The 22,028-nt window shown below is 38.6% G+C and overlaps 1 protein-coding gene across 6 annotated transcripts in view; it reads left to right on the top strand.

The window, feature by feature from the left end:
- Positions 1 to 15,570, top strand: part of FAM184A (family with sequence similarity 184 member A) — a 322,784-nt gene extending 307,214 nt beyond the window's left edge. For 5 of the 6 annotated variants that reach the window (XM_082249799.1, XM_082249803.1, XM_082249800.1 and 2 more), the window contains 2 exons: positions 8,357 to 8,556; positions 14,835 to 15,570. In XM_082249799.1, coding sequence (XP_082105925.1) covers positions 8,357 to 8,556; positions 14,835 to 14,916 — 282 coding nt within the window. In that variant the 3' untranslated portion in view covers positions 14,917 to 15,570. The remainder of the gene's footprint in view (positions 1 to 8,356; positions 8,557 to 14,834) is intronic. The other variant, XM_082249802.1, reaches the window with a different exon arrangement.
- Positions 15,571 to 22,028: the final 6,458 nt, after the last annotated feature.

Here is a 22,028-nt window from a genome sequence, read left to right as displayed (position 1 = left end):
TCATTCATCTCCATTATATTTAGTTTATCTCCATTACATTATGCTTTTATTTCAGCTCAAAAGAAGTAACAAGGGCACTATATTTTGGTAAGACAAACAGGTATTTTCTGTTCTTGCTGAAATATTCTTAGCTTGAAAAATAAAACCTACTATAGCCCCCAGATTTTAGGACAAGTAGGCCGCAATATATTACATTATTGTTCATGGCTTCCTAGGTTTAGATATTCTTTACCCTTTGACAAGCAAAATCAACCAGATGAGACCCTGAGAGAGGTTGCAGATCACACAGGAAGTTTGGGCAAGTTTCCCTCAATAGTGCACAAGCAGCAATATAAGAATGACAGGAGTTCTTATCGAATTATAAGGCTTCAAGCACACTGGCTTATTGCAAGTGCTGAAGTGCTAAACAGGCCTAGCGCTTAGGTACGTTTAGTTGTGTTTTTTATGTCCAAAAGCCCCTCTCTTGGACACGATTCTTCTGCAATCGGGAGAGGAACTTTGACTGCCTCTAAACTCTGCTGCTCCTAATCTCTTTTAAAATCCTATGTGTGCATGGACACATAGGCTTTTTAATTTTGTACTTGTAATGTTATTGACATTTTTAACATATTACAAATGTGAATGATCATAGGATTTTAAATATCTGCTTAAGTCGATTGCAGGTTGATTACTATGGACATCTACATAGCAGTGGATGTAAGCTTAGTTACATTTACTAACTATGCCGATGAGGAACTGAATATAAGTCTTATCTATATCTATAATTATCTATAAACACCCCCAATGGTGGGGGTGTTTAATTTTGATATACAACAAGCACAGAACATAAAAGAAGAGATTAAGATAATTAAAGTAACACCAGGTATCTGATTCATATGTAGGATCGGTCAGGATTTGTAATGTGGGTAACATCAACGATATTAGTATAGCTAGAGTAGAGTTGGGGTTATCCATATCAGAGAAGCAATGCTTGTGTTCTGCCATGGATCCTTATAGATCAGACTGTGCTTCAGGTTGGGATCCCGCAAGAGGGTACAACAGGGTGTTTTTCTCAACTCACTTGGTTTTTGCACTGGGGTTTTAAAGGATATTGCTAATGTCGTGCCAATTGCTAGGTTCTTCTGTAAATAGGAGATGGTGTTCTCATTTCTCCATAGAGGGGAGTTTTTGGTGATCCTTATTGGTTGCTAATAGCTTGTAGATAAAGGAGATCCCTCTGCAAGAGTGGGAGGGGTGTTCGTAAGACTGAATAAGTGTTTGAGGCAAGGTGGATGTAGACAAGATGTTATCCTTCAGGGCATGTCTGTCATTGCCATATAAATCTCCAATCATATTGATTCCAGCTTCCACCCAAAAGTCAATCCTTAGATCCTGGCATAGTAGGTTTAGTGTTGTCAGTGGGAGTAGCTTCAGGAACATTTTAGTTAGCGCAGTTTTTCTAGCCCAGGACGCTTTGACATTGCAAAAACCGAGGGATAGATCTTGCAGTTTCTTGATTACTCTTTCAAGGTTGATCTTTATCTGACTAGTTGATGAAACTGTCAAGCTGATGGCAAGATATGTTAATGATGAAGCTGGGGCTCAGGGGAAGAGGGATAAGGTATAGATTTTTTTTTGTTTAAGGTGTGTGTCTAAGCATATGCCAAGCATGCTAGATTTGGGGCAATTGATTTTATATAGGGAGACTTTGCCAAATTGTGTGAGGAGGTTAGTGAGGCCTGGTAACAATTGGATCGGGTTAGTGAGTGCGACTATAATGTCGTCGGCATACAGTCCTATATTATGGGTGGTGTCCCCTATTTTAAGACCTTCGATATGGGGGTGTGATCTAACTGCTTCCGCCAGTGGTTCCATCATCAGTGAGAATATTAATGGAGACAGGGGGCATCCCTGTCTGTTGCCATTTGTGATATTAAAAGGTTTGGAGGTGAGCCCAGATGTCTGTACCCTGGCGGAAGGACAGGAGTATAGATTTAGGATGCCTGTGGCAAAGGTGCCCTGTAAGCCAAGTTTCTGTAGAACTGCTGAGAGATATCCCCAGTGCACTCTATCAAACGCCTTCTCTTCATCCAGGGATAGAAGCAGGGAAGGCGTTTGGTGATGCTCAGCCCACTGAATGAGATTGATAAATCTCCTAGTGCCATCTGGAGCCTGTCTGTATGGTACAAAACCCACCTGATCTGGGTGTACCAGGTGTGTAATATACCGAGAGAGACGTGTGGCCAATATTTTTGCATATATTTTGGTGTCCATACTAAGTAGTGAGATGGGTCTGGGTCTGCATGTGATTTGCCGGGTTTGGGAATGGTAACAATCACTGCCTCTTGTGATTCCCTAGGTATGTGTCCTGCTACTAAAAAGTGAGAGAATGTTTACATAGTTGTGGGCTGAGGAGTGTAAGGAAGGTTTTGTAATATTCATTACAAAAACTGTCTGGTCCGGGGGTTCTCTCTATGTGAGAGAAGTTCACAAATCACGTCCCTGACCACCTTTTCTGAGAACAGTTTGTTGAATTGTGAGATTTGGTCAGACGATAGAGTCAGTAATCTTATGAAATTTAAGAAATGATTGATCTGGGTCATGTCAGGTAAGGATTCAGTAGTGTCGGTTCTAAGATTATACAACTTGGAGTAGAATTTACTAAAGCAGTCAGCTATATCTTTGGTATTGCTTACTCTTTGACCTTGGGATGTGATCATATAAGGGATCCTGCCACTTGCTTCTTTCTTTTTGACTTGTTGTGCTAGGAGGGGTCCCGGTTTATTGTTGTGTGAGTACCAATCAAGTCAAAGTTTTTTGATATGGTGGTCATATGCCAAGTGTAGGTAATTGAGTAGGTCTTCCCTAGTTTTACGTAGCGTGGCGATTGTGATGTCATTGGGGCATAGTTTATTAGTGTGTTCTAGCTGTCTGATTTGCTCTAGAAGGGTATTGATACGTTCTGATTGCTTGCGTTTCCTCTGGGCACCCAGCTTCATAAAGAGGCCTCTAACATAAGCTTTGTGTGCATTCCATAGTACAGAGTCATCGTCAACAAATCCTGCATTTGCATTAAAGTATTTCTCTATTTCCTTCTTAACCTCTTTCTGGTTCTTTGGGTTTAAAAGAATGGTTGTGTTCATACGCCAGGGAAATCCTAGTGACCCAAGGACCATGATTAAGTGTCATGGTAACCAGAGCATGGTCTGACCACGTGATGGTACCTATGGTCACCCGTGTTACAGACTGCAAAATAGATTTGTGTACCAGGAAGAGGTCTATTCTGGATTAGGATTTTTGAGCTGCTGAGAAAAATGTTTAATCCCTCTCTGTGCTGTGTAGGCAACGCAAGGGGTCATAGAGGTTTTCAACCAGAATCATAGAGGACAAGGCTGTGGACCTTAGTCTAATGGTATTGGAGGTGTCCAGGGTACTGTCTGCTATATATCGTTGAAGTCCTCACAAAGGATTATTTGTTCTTTAGGGAACAGTTGCAGCCTAGCCATTACGGATTTAAAGAAGGACCTGCATTTTGTGTTGGGAGCATACATTTTGGCAACAACTAATGAGGAGTTATTTAAAGAGGCAGAGACAATGAGGTATCTGCTCATGGGATCAGCTTCCACATGGTGGAGTTGGAATGCTCTCTCATCTTTGCCTGTGTGGGGGAGAGGCTTCATAAAGTACTTTGTGAGGTGTAGGGAACCCGATGTCGGCTGACGCCGGCGGATCATGCTCCGGTGCTGTGTGGCTGTCTTTCCCTGCTTGGGAGGGATGGTAACGGTGGGCTGGGATGCAGTGAGCCAGGTGATTCCCCCTGAGAAGCTGAGGAGCACTGACTCACGCAGTCATACTGCTCGGTGGCCAAGACATGCCCCCGACACATAGGCTTTTGCTGAGTTGAGTTCAGGGGCTTTGGCAAAAAAGTGCCAAAACGTGAGTTTAGGAGCAGCAGTGTACATGAGGCCTAATAATTCAATTCAATTTGTATAGAGTCGCACGTTAACCTAACCAAAGCTAATTGGAAACAATATACATTATGTAAATATTTTAAATACAGTTTTGTTAAAATATACTGTGCACCAGACAAACACATATCTATGGCCAAGCCAAAAAAAAAAATACCATAACTGCTTAACTGCAATTAATACTACACCTCTAAATATAAAATTCAAATGATCCAATGCACTTAACCTTATTGCTCATACATAATTTTCTTTAGCTGGCCATACCTGGCTTGAATCTCGGCCATTCCCTGTGAATCTGCCAAAGTTTGAGCCATGGGTGGCCCTGCCGACACCATTCAACAAAACTAGCTTTGATGGTGAAATTAACGGAGCCAGGCAGAAGAAGTTTAGCTGTACTGCTGCTGTGGGTGTTGACTGCCAGAATACTATAGCCGACAGTGGTCAATTCATCCAACCACACTATTTAGCATGAATGGGGGAATCTATTGATTTCTCTAGTTCAGCCCTGCTTACATGTATCATCAGCTTTAGTTATATTAGCAAAGCTGCCAGCTTTTACTAACTATAACCGTAGCTGAAATGTGTTTTAATAACTAAAGAGTCAGTACTGACACCTGAGAGCAATAAGTGTCTGAACGCCTAAGTAACTGAGCCTTTGCCTCCAATTAGTTGCATCCGGAACTGCTAACGAATTGCTTCCTAATAAGTTAAGTACCCAGTTGGGGGATCCCTGAACTAAACATTGGTGTAATTTGTCTCTTTTAACTCTGCGGGTGATGAGAGGGAATGCTCAGTTGAATTTAAGAGCTTTTGTAGACAAATCTTTAGGTTAAATTACAAACATGCAGCTATCAAAATAATATGTAATGTAACATTTTAATTTCATGCGACCTTTCAAGCACCAAGGTAAAATATGTTCTACTCTGTTTTGTACTCTTTTTAAAGATACAGTATGTATGGGCAGATCTCTCATCCATGTAATTAAGAAATTTACATTCTTCCAATTACTGTCATGTACCTAAACCTGACACAACTTATGCTTCAGGTTTTGTCAGTGCTTCTGCCCTATAAAATACAAGTAAACCTATATATACAAACAAATACCAAAAGCTCATTAGATAATTTAGTAACAGCTGCTTTCCAAAAATGTATGCTTTTTTTTTTTTTTTTGTATAAAGCTAGAAGAAATGGTTAACCATTTTGCAGGAAACAACTACCAGAGATAATTTATGTTTCATATAAACCTGCTTTCCAGTTCTGCTAAATTACTGTAACATATATACAACAACTTAACAGGACAGAGAAGTATTATTGAATAAATGTGAAAAAAATGGGTGAACCAAAAAACTGCGCAAATGAATAAAATAATTAAATAATCTAAAACGTGATTAAGGTGGAATTGCTCCCACAATGCAAGCTGCCACATAAACGTGAAAAACGTGATGATTGAAAAGGAATAAATTTGTAGCGCTCAACAAATATATCACAGTGAATTCTTAATTAAATCAAAAAAATCAATTGTGCAAATAAAAAAGTCGTGCAAATAAAAAAGTCGTGCAAATAAAAAAGTCTATAGTGTCCAAACAATTAAGTCAACCAAACAGCCAATAATGGAAACACAGACTTGATAGGAGTGATTCCTTTAGGAAAAACCTTCACCTCCACACGATCACCCAGTGAGATGTATAGGTACATAGGAAACAGAGAAGCCCAAACACCACATGTGAAGGGAGGCAAAACAGAAGCACCGCAGCAAGGAGGGATGCACAAGATTCCAATGTGGATCACACCGCGCGTTTGACCCCCTATAATCAAGGGGTCCAGTGGCTCTGGTAAGCGTTACCTATACATCTCACTGGGTGATCGTGTGGAGGTGAAGGTTTTTCCTAAAGGAATCACTCCTATCAAGTCTGTGTTTCCATTATTGGCTGTTTGGTTGACCCAATTGTTTGGACACTAGAGACTTTTTTATTTGCACGACTTTTTTATTTGCACGATTGATTTATTTGATTTAATTAAGAATTCACTGTGATATATTTGTTGAGCGCTACAAATGTATTCCTTTTCTATTATTGAATAAAACTCAGGTTTTTCATGATTGTTTCTCCAAAACTATGGAAAAATAACCAAGAAAACCAGCAGCGACAACCAGCAGAACATTCTCTGTTTCTTTACAAGGCAAAACAAGCACTCTCGATGGCCAAAATCAAGCAATGCAATGCATGGTGGCTATGCGAACTATTGGCAGCCCTGGGCATTGATGCTTGATGGAGTAGTACTCATTCTGGATGGACCCCCTGCGCACTGCTACACCCTTTCCAGCAAACTATCCAATGAAAAAAAAGGGGATATTTAGTTCACATATATTGCACTACATGCTTAAGCTGACCAACTGTGTCAAAGTAATCCCCCTTCTGGCCAGTCCTACACTGCCTTGCCACTGCAAATGCTATGGAACACCATGTCTACACAGGGCATAAAGAGCAACTAGGTTACAGATCTGGTCACTGACCTGTGTTGCAACAAACAAAGATATACCTGTGCTCAAATCCCAATAGCTTGTTCATGTATTTGAATGGAGTAGCTCACATTTCCAGCTAGTAGTTGAAGCAGCAGGCTTCTTTTCAACAGTTCAAAAGACTAATCTTTAACAATTTTCTGATAAAGCCTCTTATACAAAGTTCAATTGCTTAAGCTTTTCCCACTTCTATATATGTACAAACCTTCAATTGCAGAGAGACAGTGTAAAAGGAAACAGTTTCTGCTGTGCTCTCTTATTAAAAAGCCATAGCGTTCTGTGACATCAATTTCATGAGTGATCCCTGTATTATATGTGTATTTATAAAAAAAAATATTTTATTTGCATAATTAAAAACAAAAAACATCAATTTATAAACTTTCAAAGTTAGTAGTCAGTAGAACAATTCTCCTGCGCTTGAGTATAACATAGGCCAGAGGGAAGAGAGATACTTCAAACTTGAGTGGACAAGCTTGTGGTCTTGCTGCCCCTTCAGGATCAAGGGTATCCGAAACCAATTAGGAAACAACAACAAAAAAGAAAAAGGGCACACCGACCTAGTGCATTACCACTAAAAATGTATTAAAAAGTATACATTATACTAACAAAGCAGGTGTGTATAGACACACATCAACATAATACACATATAGTCTCCAAGGTAGCCAAGGAAACGCACTGTGCTGAATGGTATGCAGTGTGCCGCATGAGGCTGCTGTGTCTAGGCTGACGCGTTTCAGGGACGAACCCCCTTCCTCAGAGCCAAAAAGAGTTGTTGCTGTCAGCCCCCTGAAATGCGTCAGCCTAGACACAGCAGCCTCATGTGGCACACTGCATACCATTCAGCACAGTGCGGTTCCTTGGCTACCTTGGAGACTATATGTGTATTATGTTGATGTGTGTCTATACACACCTGCTTTGTGGGTATAATGTATACTTTTTAATATTTTTCATAAATTTTTAGTGGTAATGCACTAGGTCGGTGCGCCCTTTTTCTTTTTTGTTGTTGTTTCCAAATAGGGGAGTAGAACAGAAGGCAGAAAGTGCACTTTTTTTTTTCATTGATGAAGATTTTAGTGCATACTGGAAATATCAGTTACTTTTGTGTGCATGTTTAAAGTAATGCAGTGGTAGCGTCAAAGTCTTTTGCTGTTTTCCCCGTTACCTATTTAACAATGGCTTCATAACATAATTGCTTCCTGTATGGGCTTTACTAATGGCATCCTTATTTGAAGAATGGGCCATAAGACTTCTACATGAGAGACAGGGCTGTCTATAACAGTGTGACCGGAAAGCTACTGTATGTCTCTCTAGTTTATTACAAAGGGATTGGAGCCATAGTTTCCTAGAATTATTGGGCAGATAACTGAATCTAATAAAAAAACATCAAAAGGCATATCCTCATGGTATGCCCTGGACCCCAAAAAGAGGTTAGTAGCTTTGTGGCAGTTAAAATGTAACTATTTAACATAATGTGTTTTGATGTAATGCCCACGTTAAGAGTATAGTCCACCAAAAACTGATATTTTGGTCATGAGTTAGCAGTGAAGTACCCACTACTGGTCTACATATCCAATTATTATAATTGCTGCATTGTATCAAAGTAAATTCATTCAACAGAGAGATTGTTTACCTTTGAATTGCCATGGCAGATGGATGGACCTTGTAACCAGGTGTGGAGGTATCTCCACAGGAATGACCAAGAGATATAGACTTGTTAATAGGTGGATTAGCCTGCCAGAAACTTCCCTAAATAGAAATAATGCTTTTAAGTGAAATTACTTTTTTGCTAAAAAAAAAAACTTCCTAATTTTGGCTATAACCTTGTATGTTATTTCATACACATATACATACTGAGTGTAGTTTTTATATGCCTTGCTTGTTTTCAAAACAGCAAAAGAAGAAGAATGATAAGTCTGCAAACAGGTTTGTGAGTTCCCCTAACCTAAGTGCAGTGGAGACTGCAGTAATGGGAAACGGACACCCTACACGCCTGGAGCCTATTCCAAACTCACCCATCCACGATATTGAGTTCAACAGCAGTAAGCCTCTGCCACAACCTGTACCACCCAAAGAGGCCAAGACCTTTTTGAGGTGAGCACTGCCTCGCCAGCCTATCTGTCACTGGTCATGAGAGTGCTGAACTGCAGCTATAGCCTTGAATTATTTTATATGGCTTCTGCAACCTCTTTTTAGTGCTCCTTTTTTTGAGCATGTACTGTTATTATGTCCGTGTTTGCTGAGCGCATTGTATAGACTGTGGACTGTGTTGCATTTTGTCATCCTTCTGTATCTGTTTTTTTCTGTGCACTTGCAATGCTTTTGCATGCTTGTATACATATTTATTTGAAACCATTTTATATGCATGTTACTGGTGTTAAGAGTTTTCTTTCCTATATTATCTAGTTTTTAAAATGCCTGTCATGTAAGTTATCTTTCCACACGTCTTACCTAAACTAATAGATGTGTTTTTTTCTCTCTGCCTTAGACACAAACTAATGGCTTTGCTAGCTTATTCTGAAAGGGAATGGGAAAAAAAATGAATGTAACTGTTATTTATTATGTGAATGCTTGAGCACCCTCTAGTGATACACATATACTGTAATTCATACATTTTGTTTTAAAATGCTTCAAAATGTTTCAGATATAAAATATTACACTTGGGGGTATATTTAGAAAAATAAAGTGGTATTAAAAAATAAATAAAAAATATATATATATATATTTATTTCAGATTACCATTTCTTAGGTGTGGTGGCTGCATTATTATCCTTTTTTGGGTTTTTTTCCTTTATTTTCATCTGTTGAGCCAGCAATGAAGGGCTCTTTCACACTAGGAGTCCGTCAAATGGACTCAGTTTTTCTAAGTGGGGGATCGATCCGCCGATCCCCCACTGAGCAGGAGGATAACAGCTGTTCTGCATGCTGTGTGCGGAGACACAGCTGTCAGGTCCCCATGCATCTCTATGGGGGAATCGGATGGGAATAGATCGTCTGTCTGTTCTCATCCGACCCCATCTGATCCGCTGGACGGATGGAAAATAGGGTTTCCATCTGTCCAGATTTGACGGCTCGGATCAGATGTCAGCGGTAGGGATGATCGAACTTTTGAAAAGTTCGGTTCGACCAGAACACCCGAACTTCACGAAAGTTCGGTTCGGATTTCAGAACCCCATTGAAATCAATGGGACCCGAACTTCGGTAATCAAAAAACACCATTTTGAAGCCCCAAAACCCAATAAATGCCCCTAAAAAGTGCCTAGGGTTCTGGGTCATGCCCCATTAACTATTAATCACACAAAAAAAAGTTCTTAAAAATTGTCATTTTTGATAAAAAAGCCAATTATTGAAAAATTTAAAAAAAAAAAAAAAGAGAGATTTTTTGATTTTTACTTTGGATTTAGTATCTGGGGGGTCTAAAAGGTGTGCATGTGAAGTTTCAGCTCTGTAGCATGTCCAGAACCATGAAAAAAAAGAGATAATTTTTCAGTAGAACAGGGATGTGGTTCGGGAGCCTCCTTTAACTTTAACACCTATATGATCTTTTTTTCTGGTTCTGGACATGCTACAGAGCTGAAACTTCACAGGTACACCTTTTAGACCCCCCAGACACAAAATCACACAAAAAAAAGTTCTTAAAAATTGTCATTTTTGATAAAAAAGCCAATGATTGAAAAATTATAAAAAAAAAAAAAAAGAGATTTTTTTATTTTTACTTTGGATTTCAGATCTGGGGGGTCTAAAAAGTGTACATGTGAAGTTTCAGCTCTGTAGCATGTCCAGAACCATAAAAAAAAAGATCGTTTGTATTAGAAAACTTTAAGCACAGGAATATGGCTTCTCTGCTGTAACACCTTGCCGGTTTAATAGAAGGCATTTTTTTGGGTTCTTTGCAGTCAGGACAAACATCTGAACTTGTGTATAGTGGTACTGTGCACAAGTTCTGATGTTTTGCCTGCCTCCAAAACCCCCCAAAAAATGCCAGCAAAAACACACCTGGGCATTTTTTTTTTGACGCTAGCGTTTTTTTTGGCATTTTTTGGGGTTCTTTTGAGGCAGGCAAAACATCTGAACATGTGTATAGGGGGTATATATAGACATATATGTCTGAATATATACCCCTAGACATATATAGGTGTGATAGTAGCAGAAATAAATGCTTGCGCTAATGAAATAATTTACAGTAATATATTTCTGCTACTATCACAGTGCATTTTATGGAAAGGGCCAGGGACTTTTTTTCAGTTTTTTGGTTGAATAGACTTCAATGGATCAAAAATGTTTATTGAAAAACGCAAAATGCACATGAAATATTCAAACTGGAACCTGCATAGGTGTGAACCAGGCCTTAGGATTGAACTCAAGCGCATTTCCTTTCCAGATTCAATTTTATTCACCTGCAGCCACTCCAAATGCAATGTATGCACAGATGCAAGGACAAATGCCAGCATATGCAAGGATAGTTGTTAAAGATTATGTTCAGGCAAATGTTTTTCCTTTTTTCATTTTTGAGGGGGGGGAAGAAGTACAACCCCCATCAGGTTTTTTCAATTCAATCAATGTGCTGCGCTTTTAAACCAACCGTAAAACCTCCTTTTAAACATATACTATGTATCACTCTATAATGCACATATCACTTTAAGTACCTAATTAATAAATCCATTTGTGCAAATAACAAAACAAAAACAAAAAATATATTAAAAAAATATACAATATTGTCAACTTCTTATCTCACATAGATCACAACAATCCCAATATCAGTGTTCACAAATAAAGTGACAAGTGAATATATATGAACCATACAGTCCTTGTTACATGATATATCCTCAAAAGAGAAAAGATATTGAATAACAAAAAAATGATAAAAAGATTAAATTTAAATGGTTGTGGATGTAGCCACCACTCCATCTGTGCAATCCCTAAAAAAACAAAAAATTAAACATAAAACTAAAAAAACGGTTCAATTTAAATTGTTGTGTACGTGGTCACCACTCCTTCTATGCAATACCTAAAAAACTAAATATAAAAAATGGTCCAATCTAAGCAGGTTTTTACTGCTGTCTGGAGGGGCTCTGTTAAGAGAGCTTTCCCCTCACTTCCTGTTCTGGGGAAAAGTTGGTTCCACTAGGCCCTGACAGAAATAATTTTTGTTTATTAGAGTAGGGAAAGGAGGAAATCTTTTAGCTTTTTCTTTCTGGCTGGGTCCTTGGAGCAGATTTTCCCTCACCTCCTGTCTGGTAAAATAATTGTAACTGGGACAGAAAGTGAGGGGACAGTCTTGACAGCAACGAAAGACCAAACAGGGCTTCTTTCCTTACTCTCTATTAAAAGAGGAAAAAGAACCAGACACATTGACAGCCATGCAACTAATCATATTTGTATATGTCCAGCCTCATTATAAGTGCAAAGGATTGAAAACCACTGTAAGCAACATGGGCTGTATGAGATAAACCGAATATTACAGTGCCCTGGATTTCCTTTTACAAAATTAGAAATCTATTGTAGATGTTTGGCAAACGTAACTCAATCCAGGTAATATCCACAGCAAATTTGGCCAACGTGTGCACTTATACAGTCATGGCCAAAAATATTGGCACCCCTGCATTTCTGTCAGATAATACACCAATTCACCCAGAAAATTGTTGCAATTACAAATGTTTAGGCATTGTCGTGTTTATTTATTTTGTTTGTATTGGTATGACACACAAAAGTGGAGAAACAAAAAGTCAAGCCTGACACGCAAAACTCCAAGAATGGAGTGGACAAAATTTTTGGGCAACCTCAATTTTATAGGTAGCACATTCCTTGGAAAAAATAACTGAAATTAATGGCTTCCTGTAACCATCAATGAGTTTCTTACACCTCTCTACTGGAATTTTGGACCACTCTTCTTTCGCCAACTGCTCCAGGTCTCTCAGATTGGAAGAGTTCCTTTTCCCAACTGCTGTTTTGAGATCTATCCACAGGTGCTCAATGGGGTTTAAATCTGGAATCATTGCTGGTCAGTTCAGTACTCTCCAGCACTTTGTCCTAAACCATTTCTAGGTGATTTTTGATGTGTGCTTTGGGTCATTGTCCTCCTGTAAAGCCCATGACCTATGACGGAGACCAAACTTTCTGACACTGGGCCCTACATTAAACCCCAGAATCCTTTGGCAGTCTTCAGATTTCATAATGCCATGCACGCGATCATGACATCCAGTGCCTGAAGAGTCTGTATTATTTTCATTTGGAGGCCTCATTTCTTTTTCTGAAATCAGTAAAATGATGGGCTTTACCAAAAAACTGTAATTTTGTTACGTCTGTCCACAGCACATCCTCCCAAAAGGATTTTGGCTTCCCCAGGTAAGTTTTGGCAAACTGCAATCTGGCTTTATGTTTCTGTGTCAGCAGTGGGGTCCTCCTGGGTGTCCTACCATAGCGTCCCTTTTTATTCAGATGGCGACGTATAGTGCGAGCTGACATTGTTGTACCCTGTGCCTAAAGGTCAGCTTGAATTTGTCTGGAAGTTGATAAAGGATCTTTATCCACCATTCAAACAATCCTTCATTGCAATCTCTGATCAACTTTCCTCTTTCGTCCACGTCCAAGAAGATTACCTAGAGTGCCAGGGGCTGTAAACTTCCTGACAATGTTGCCCACAGTGGACACACCCACATGGAAGAAAAATATATTTCAAATATAATTAAAAAAACATTTTTTATTTTTCCCAAATATATTGGAAATATATTTGAAATGCTACAATTTTGGCCATATTCAATATATTTCTAAATTTTTTTCCCCTAAATATATTGGAAATATATTTGAAATGCTACAATTTTGGCCATATTTAATATATTTCTAAAAATATTTTCCTTAAATATATTGGAAATATATTTTTCTTCCATATGGGCAGGAACATTAGGATCTCTGGAGATGGACTTGTAATCTTACAATTGTCCATGCTTTTCCGTAATTCTTGTTCACAAATCCTCAGACAATTCTTTGCTGCTCTTTCTCTTCTCCATGTTCTGTGTGGCACACAGAGACACACAACAGAAAGGTTGAGTACATTTTTCACCATTTTAACTGGTCGATGGTGTTAGTTCTATATTGTCAACACCTCTTAATTGATACAGGAGTGCAATTATTTCCATCAATTTTGAGAAGATGCCAATCATTTTGTCCAGTCCATTTTTGGAGTTTTGTGTGGAATGTGCCAGATTTGGCTTTTTGTTTCTCCACTTTTTTGTGTCATACCAATACAAACAAAAGAAATAAACATGAGAAAGCCTAAACATCTGTAACTGCAACATTGTTTTGGGCGAAGTGGTGCATTATCGAACAGAAATGCAGGGATGCCAATATTTTTGGCCATGACTGTATTTGGTAAAGCTTTGCATGGTCATTCAGTGGTGGAAAAGCAGTGACTGGTCAGCAGATATAATATGTGCTGTTTTTTAAATATGCCCCTTAGTAAAACTTTTTAATACATAAATCCAATTACATGAAAGGAAACTAATTATAATGCATATATTTTAATGATATATATAATATATTTTTGCAACAATTTTTTTTTTCTTTAAAAATACAGGAAAGAATACTGAATACACCAAATACATGGTTCAGTTGTGTTTATTCCAAAAGTGCATCTTTTTATGAGCATGGATATAAATGTTTCCTTAATAAATATTTTGCATGCTGCACATGATAAAGTCCTCCAATGAATTGTCCATGTGTGCTTCTTTATATACAATGAAATGTTGTATAGTAAACTTCTGTTTAGTGGACCTTCAGTAATAACATGCAGTTTCTCCCCCCCATGTAACACAGTACGGTTGGACATGTAAATAAGCACTTCCATTCAACCCCACATTAATATACTTATTTGTTGTTTCAAGTGTGTTATAAATTATAACTGCATGACACAGCTAGGTAATATCAGTAAACTGAATGTCCCTAGTCTGATACTTTAATGTGTTTTGTGCTTACCAGATGAGAAGTATACAGTGCTTGTTCAGCACATTCCTGTGGAACGTGGCTCTGGTAATAATACTTCTCACAAGTGATTGTTCTAATTAAAAGGAGACTAAAAAAGGGGCTTCAAAACAGACCAAAGGCAAATAGTATAATAACCCATTAAGTATTTTTATTTTATCTAATGTAAAGGAATTTCCCGACCTATGGTAGCCTGTGCTGCTGATGTATTGCAATGTAGTGGATGTGCAGAGGTGCCACACAAGGACAATCTAAAGGAAAAGAAGCAGTATGGATTTTGGCTTGTTCTTTGTGCTTGCAGGTTGTGACTAAGTCTGCATTCTTGCAGCTCCTGTGTGCCATATGTATATCTTGTACACTTTATAATGTTTCTTTCCTTTCTCTCTGGGATTTAGCCTTCCCCAGAATGAGACTTCACCGGTGGCATCACCAGACCCGCAACGCCAGGAATGGTTTGCTCGATACTTCACTTTTTAAGAGACTGTATTTCATTCTTTCTCTCTTTCTATTGTGGCACAGCTTTGATGTGAACTGTTAGTACAAGCATGACCTTTGACAAATCCTTATGTGACCAAGCTTTGCCGTAAATACTGTCTGTTGAACACTGTGAGCGAGAGTCCTTGTCGAAAAAAATTGGAATTGCACTGTCCAACAATACTGTATTTTAATTTTTTTTCAATCTGTGGTAATCGCATTTTTATTGAGCTATGTTTCCAAACTTTGAAAAAACAAATTTTGTAGGATAACTGTGCTACCTCCTTCCCCATTACTTTTTTTTTTTTTTTTTTTTTTGACAGCATATTTTACCATATACCTTTTTCAGTGCTGGAGTGATCAGTCACATTACATTGCACTGACTGTAATTAATTGCCTTCTCAAAGGATCTAGCCACAAGGTGAAAGTGTTTAGTTTTATTTCAGTTTTACCAAGTTTCATAGTTTGACACCAGAAAATAACAATGTGCCTGGAGTCAGATTCTCAGCTTCTGATTGGTATGTATATACTATGTATGGCAATTGTATTCCTCTTGTAACAACCTCAAACCCTGAATCCCAGTGTGTTATTTCCTATGGAAGTCACTCTTATTATATATACATATATATAAATATATAAATATTTTTCTTATAAGAATTTATGTTTGAGATTGTTTTTTAGATAGTGTCTTTGTCTTTATTCAACATCTCTTAGTTTTTTGTACATTTGTTTGTGTACATTTTCTTACACACATACAGTATAACAGCATGGATCGTAAATTCAAGGCAAAGTGACAGAATTTCTTATTAACCCATCTCTTAAATCCACTTACGGGTCTTTGACTTTAGCGGACTCCGCCAGTTCTCCGCTGATCCCAGCTGAGGCAGGTGACATGTCCGTGTCCACTCCACTAAGGCACAGACAAAGCCCGTTTTCCTCTTTGGGTGGTCGGATTTAAACGGACTGCCTGCTCGTTTACATCCGACTGTCATCCAATTCAATCCACCAGATGGATGAGGAATGGATCCCCCATCCATCTGTTTTTAGGAGATAGGATTGGAACAAATGTCGGTGGGTGTAAACAGACTCATGTCCATTTACAGTCGCCCCTCCATAGAGGGCAATAGATGGTCCAGTCAGGTCTGCCTAAAAACTGACAGATGGACCGTATCGGTCTGCTTGTATGAAAGGGGCCTTATATTCACCTTAGCTGTGATATAATGGCACTATGTTGGAGTTGAGAGTCAACCCCATGTAAGTTTTGTGTGTTATGATGTTGGATGCCTACAAAATGGTTATATGCCACCACCTAAACAGTATATCATGGAAAGAGGTCAATCACTACCTGAAGAAACCATTTTTTTCACCAGGGCTCTCATGGAGTGATAGGAAAGAGGAGCAGAAGTCCAATTCCAAAAAAAGTTGGGATGCTGTGTGAAATCTACATAAAAACAGAATCCAATGATTTGCAAGTTTCAGAAACCCATATTTTATTCACAATAGAAAACACATAAAAAAAACATGTTTAAAGTGATACTTAAGTCTTGTTTTATTTATTTTTTTCTTTAAAAATAACAAACATGTTATACTTTCCTGCTCTATGCAGTGGTTTTGCACAAAGCAGCCCTGATCCTTCTCTTCTCAGGTCCCTCGCCGGCGCTTCTGGCCCCTCCCTCTTGTCGAGTGCCCCCACAGTAAGCCACTTGCTATGGGGGCACACGAGCCGACCTGCAGCTCTGTGTGTCCATTTAGACACAGAGGCATTGTTTTGGACACGCCCCCCCCCTCCTCATTGGCTCACTGACTTTGACTGACAGCAGCGGGAGCTGTGTCTCAGCCAATCAGAAGGAATAGTCCCAGGCAGCCGAGGCACTCGTGCACAGGATGGAGATGGGGCTCAGGTAAGTATTGGGGTGGCTGAGGGGTGCTGCTGCACAGTCAGAAGTAAAGATGGGTAGAGGTTCACCAATTTGATAAAAGATGCACCTAAAAGGGGTTTATGAACAATTTCAGAAAAACGTTCATCAACCTAAAATTGCAAAGACTTGTTACTAATAAGTAAATATCTCATCACCTATAGTAGGTAATATCAAAAGATTCCAAGAATCTAGAAAAATCTTTGTGCGCAAGGGACATGGCCAAAATTCAGTATTGAATGCCCATGATCTTCGGGCCCTCAGATGACACTGCGTTAAAAACAGGCATGATTCTGTAATGGACATCACTGCAGGGTCTCAAGAATATTTCCAAAAATCAAACATTTCACCATACCATCCAAAAATGCAAGGTAAAGCTCTATCGTGCAAATAAATAATGTCTGAACATGATTCAGAAATGTCGTCATCTTCTCTGGGCCAAGCATATGCTCCCCATCCAGACGTTGTCTATTTCAGGGAAGGCCTTGCATATTTCAACAGGACAGTGCTAAACCACATACTGCATCTATGGGAACAGCATGGCTTTGTGATAGAAGAGTTCAGGGGCTTAACTGGTCAGCCTGCAGTCCAGAACTTTCACCAGTATATGGCACAACTGGCACCAAATATTTGGCACGTCTTGAATTGAAAAATACAACAAAGAGCAACGACTGTTGAGCAATCAAGGTAAGATATATCATGCAAAATAGGACAACATTCCTCTCCCAAATTTCCAGCCACCAGTCTCCTCAGTTTACAAACATTTACAAAGTGTTGTTAAAAGAAGAGGGGATGCTACACCATAGTAAACATGGCCCGGTCCCAACTTTTTTGAGATGTGTTGCTGCCAACAATTTCAAAATTACTTTATTTTTTTTCTTAAAATGGTATATTGTCCCAGTTTAAAAATTTGATGTTTTCTATTGTTAATAAAATATGAGTTTATGAGATTTGCAAATCATTGCATTTTGTTTGTATGTCAATTTTACACATTGTCCTAACTTTTTTGGAATTGGGGTTGTAGGTTTTGCTAGCAGATGGCTGTTACTTTGACCTGAAACTGTAGTACAACCAACCGTATGATAATAGTAAAGGCAAAAAATGACCAGCGCTATGGAGTGTGCGGTGAAGCGTGAGAGACTGACAGGTGTAAGCGGCCAACCCGCCCTAGGTCCATTGCGTCACAGCGTCACTTCCGGTTTTGAGATTCCACCGCCGTGGAACGCGGAAGCTTCCTGGCGAGTACCACTGATCCGAGGCAGCTTTCACAGTTTTACACAGTGAGTGGATGCTACGTTCTTTCTTTATTTGCATGATTTGATACTTCATGAGGCTCCCCTCTTCTTTCTCTCCATATGGAAACACGTCAACTGGTGCTTTGATTGTGGAGGGGGACCCTTGGAGATCCATTCTTGCCTAAACTTCCGTACAAGGCAGGTTGTATTTACAGCGCGACACCTAGTGGTCACACGGGTGATTGCAGCTGACATTTTATTTCATTTTTTTCATTCTAAGGGATTTTTCCCTGGTTTCACTTATCACTTCCACCTCACTTATTTGTTCTCTACTGGCATGTTGCACTTTCAGCAGTAAACAGTGCCAGGAATGTCACTAATACTTGAGCTTATTTCTACACTGGATTGATTTTCATTATTTGTACATCACAATAAAAACACTGTCTATGTTATTAAATTTATTTATTGCACTTCTGGGTTTTATTTATCACAGATTAGGATATTTGATCTTTTCTGACTTGAACCCACTTGATATATAGCATATATATTATTTATTCCTTTTTTTGGTTTTATGGGACACCCCTTTCATAATATTTCTTTGATAGCAAATGTATGCACTTTATCTCTTTTAATTGCACAAAGGTAGCGCCGTTTACAACCTCTCTCTGCACTTTACACGTATGATAATAGGAATCTAATGTGTGGCTCAAAATGGTAAAGAACACAATTAAACAATTAGCAAACCTTCATTCCACTATATTAAAAATCCACCTATGTGGTGATCATTTTAAAAACAGTATACAATATGTATCACTACAGAGGTCATCGTTTAAGACAGTTATCATGTGACAAGCACAGAAGTGGGTTGATGTCAAGGTTGATGCGCTTCCTCAGGACCAAAATTACCTCAATTGATTAAGACAAATACTGGAAAGCTCCTATTTTTGAACAAGAACTTTTCTGAACTTCAGACCAGGGGACCCCTGGAAAAACTGCCAGCACCCGAAGGGAAAGCCCAAGAATGTCAGGGAACAGACAAGGAGACCCCATAGATACCAGAAGATTTTCACTGCATCTGAGCACCACAAACCAAAACCACAATTTAATTCATTTTTAATATTAAAAGCAAACTCCCTCATTTCATCCATGTCTTTGTTTTATTTTGTTGAGCAATCACTTTGAAAACCAACCTCCTAGCATTTCTTGCTGTGGCCTTCTTGAGTAAGGGCAAATGATTCATGTTGCATTTACTTCCTGGGATCAATCTACCCTTAGCTCAAGCATGCATACAGGAGAGTATGCTCAGCTGAGAAAAACCCTCCTCCTCTCTTCTCCTGGGATGTATGACACAATTTGCCTAGGCAAGAAACCAAGAAAGAAGTAACTGAAACAATGTAATAAAAAAAGATTTAAACAAGTAAGTGTGATATAATTCCCTATCTATTTACTAATGCTAGCATCATGAGGATTAAACATAATCAATGTTGATTGGGAGAGTGAAGTTCCACATTAACGTGTCCGTTATACCAAATATAGCCTTGAAAACAAAAGACACATAATGTAAAGATCAGTGTAGAAATGAAAAAAGATCTGTGGTGCTCATCACATGTACTTACTGTAGCACCACAAATCTTTTTGCCTCAGTGGCAGGCTTCTTCCATGCCTTGTGGCTGTGTCCTCGCATACAATATTTTGGTCCCAAATATTCATCTTCTTGAGTTAGCACTAGGTCTCCTGGATGGTCACTGTCCTAAGGTTTGCCTTTTGGGGTTGGTGGAAGATCTCCTGGTTAGCTTCCATACTAAAAGACTGATACGTATTTTCTATTTGTATGCTAAAAAGATTATTTTAATGACATGGAAAAGACCTTTTGTTGCCCACCCTCTTAGAATGGAAACAACTGATTAATGCTGCCCTTCTACTATATCAACTCACCTATACCTCTAGGGGTGCACTGAAACTTTTTGATAAAATGTGGGGCACTTGGACCAATTTTACTCTTACTGCTTGAGTCTGCTGGTTTTCCTGAGACCACAGTTTTCTTTTTGTCCAATATATTCCGATTATGTAATGATTGTACAGCATTCAGGACATGCACACTGTTAAGGTTGAAAGGTGTTTATGGTAACTGTATTTATTTTCATGAAAACAATAAATATCATCTAAAAACAAAAACTGTTCACGTCATGTGATTGCTGTGATTGGTTTCTCCATGAACAATCACAACAACCTGAAGGTTACAGAGAATGGCTCAGCATTAACGGGCGGAATGGCCACCAAATGGTGCATTATCCAGTGACATTTATAAACACCACTGGATAATAAATAACTGTCCACCACTTCACTTTTCTATAGTGGTGAAAAAGTGGTTTGTATGATATAAAATTGTTTCTTTAACATTGATGTGGGAGATTTTTAGATTTGGAATTCCAGCTCCCTCGCTCATACGCCAAACTTTAAACATCTGGTGCACTAAATTGTCAATTTTAAGTTATTGATAATAGCGTTAACTCCCTTAGTGTATCTAGGTGAATTATACCTTGTCTTTTTTTTTTTTAGGACAGATGGTGCTTTTATTTGGTGTTTAAATAGTATTGGATATCACCTGATTTTTTTTTTTTATGTATTATGAAAAGAATATTGGCACGAAATAGTAAAAGAAAAAAAATGAATAAATATTTAATTGTATATTTCTTGTTATTACCATAACCTTGAACTGAAAAATAACCCACAATAAATCCTCCTGTTCCTGATGATCGCAGTGATACCACATGTGCGTATATTATTTGTTGTTTGTAGTAGGGCCTAGGAACAATAGTGCACATTTTGCTTTTATTTAAACTTACCTAAGACACACTGACACTAAATGATACTAAAGAAAAAAAAAATGCTTTTTTTTAATCCTACCAAAAATACACTCACTCTGACCATGACTTTTGACCCTAACTCTAACCCTAACACTGACCTAGATCAAACCCTGATTTAGCAATTTTTCTTTATTTTGTATTTTTTACACACTTTTTTGTGTTTACACTTTTATCCTCTATCAAGAAGAAAAAAATACACTTATCTTTTTCTCTATTCCAGATAACAACACAGGGGTGGACCTCACAGTGACTGATCACTGCTATAGCCAATCAGAGGCTATCACAGTGATCAGGTGATTGAGAACTGGGCCTCCTGGTTCCTGATCCTTAGTACAAGACCCAAAGCTCTTCAAAAGTGCACTGCACAGCATGCTCCCAGCACAAACACCACAGCACCTGTATATGCCCCAAGAATAAAGACCCACTTCCATGAGGCCACATATATGAGTTAAATAGAGATGCCAGCATAGGGAGAAAATGATTCAGTCTTCGGTTGCTTAACCCCTTGATGCCAACCGTACCCAAATATGCAGCCCCATTGGACTAGGGATTTTTGTCATGGGGCCTAATATTTGGGTATCTCTCTTAGTGTTTGGAGCGGGCCGCAGGGCAGAAGACCCGGGCCCCATACTAACAATTGGGACCCGGATCTCCTGATTCTGGGTCACCTGATCGCTGTGATAGCCTCCAATTGGCTGATCAGTCACTGTAAAGCCCGCCCCCATGTTTTCCTTCTCTGTGAATGGAGGAGAGAGATACTCCTAGCAGGAGAAAAAAAAGTTAATGGAAAAAAATAAAAATAATAATTAAAAAATACCTACATAAAGCTTTGATCTAGGTTAGTGCCAGGGTTAGTGTTTTGGTCAAGATCAAAGGTCAGGGTCAGTATTGTTTTTTTTTTTTTTTACAGTATTTTTTTTACTTAATTAGTATCAGTGTCAGTGTGTTTTAGGTACCTATATATATTTCTTGTTTGAGTACTTGTCACACTTTAAGCTGCTGCTCATTAGTATACTAGCTTAGCGCGGTTATTTTTCAAATTTATAAAAAGGAAAATGCGCACTATTGTTTTTGGGCTCTACGGGTACAAACAACAA

This window comes from Pelophylax lessonae (genome assembly GCF_965119305.1).
Source record: "Pelophylax lessonae genome assembly, chromosome: 3".
In the NCBI taxonomy this organism is placed as follows: Eukaryota; Metazoa; Chordata; class Amphibia; order Anura; family Ranidae; genus Pelophylax; species Pelophylax lessonae.
The sequence above is the reverse complement of the archived record's forward strand: the minus strand, read 5'-3'. Positions and strand labels throughout refer to the sequence as shown.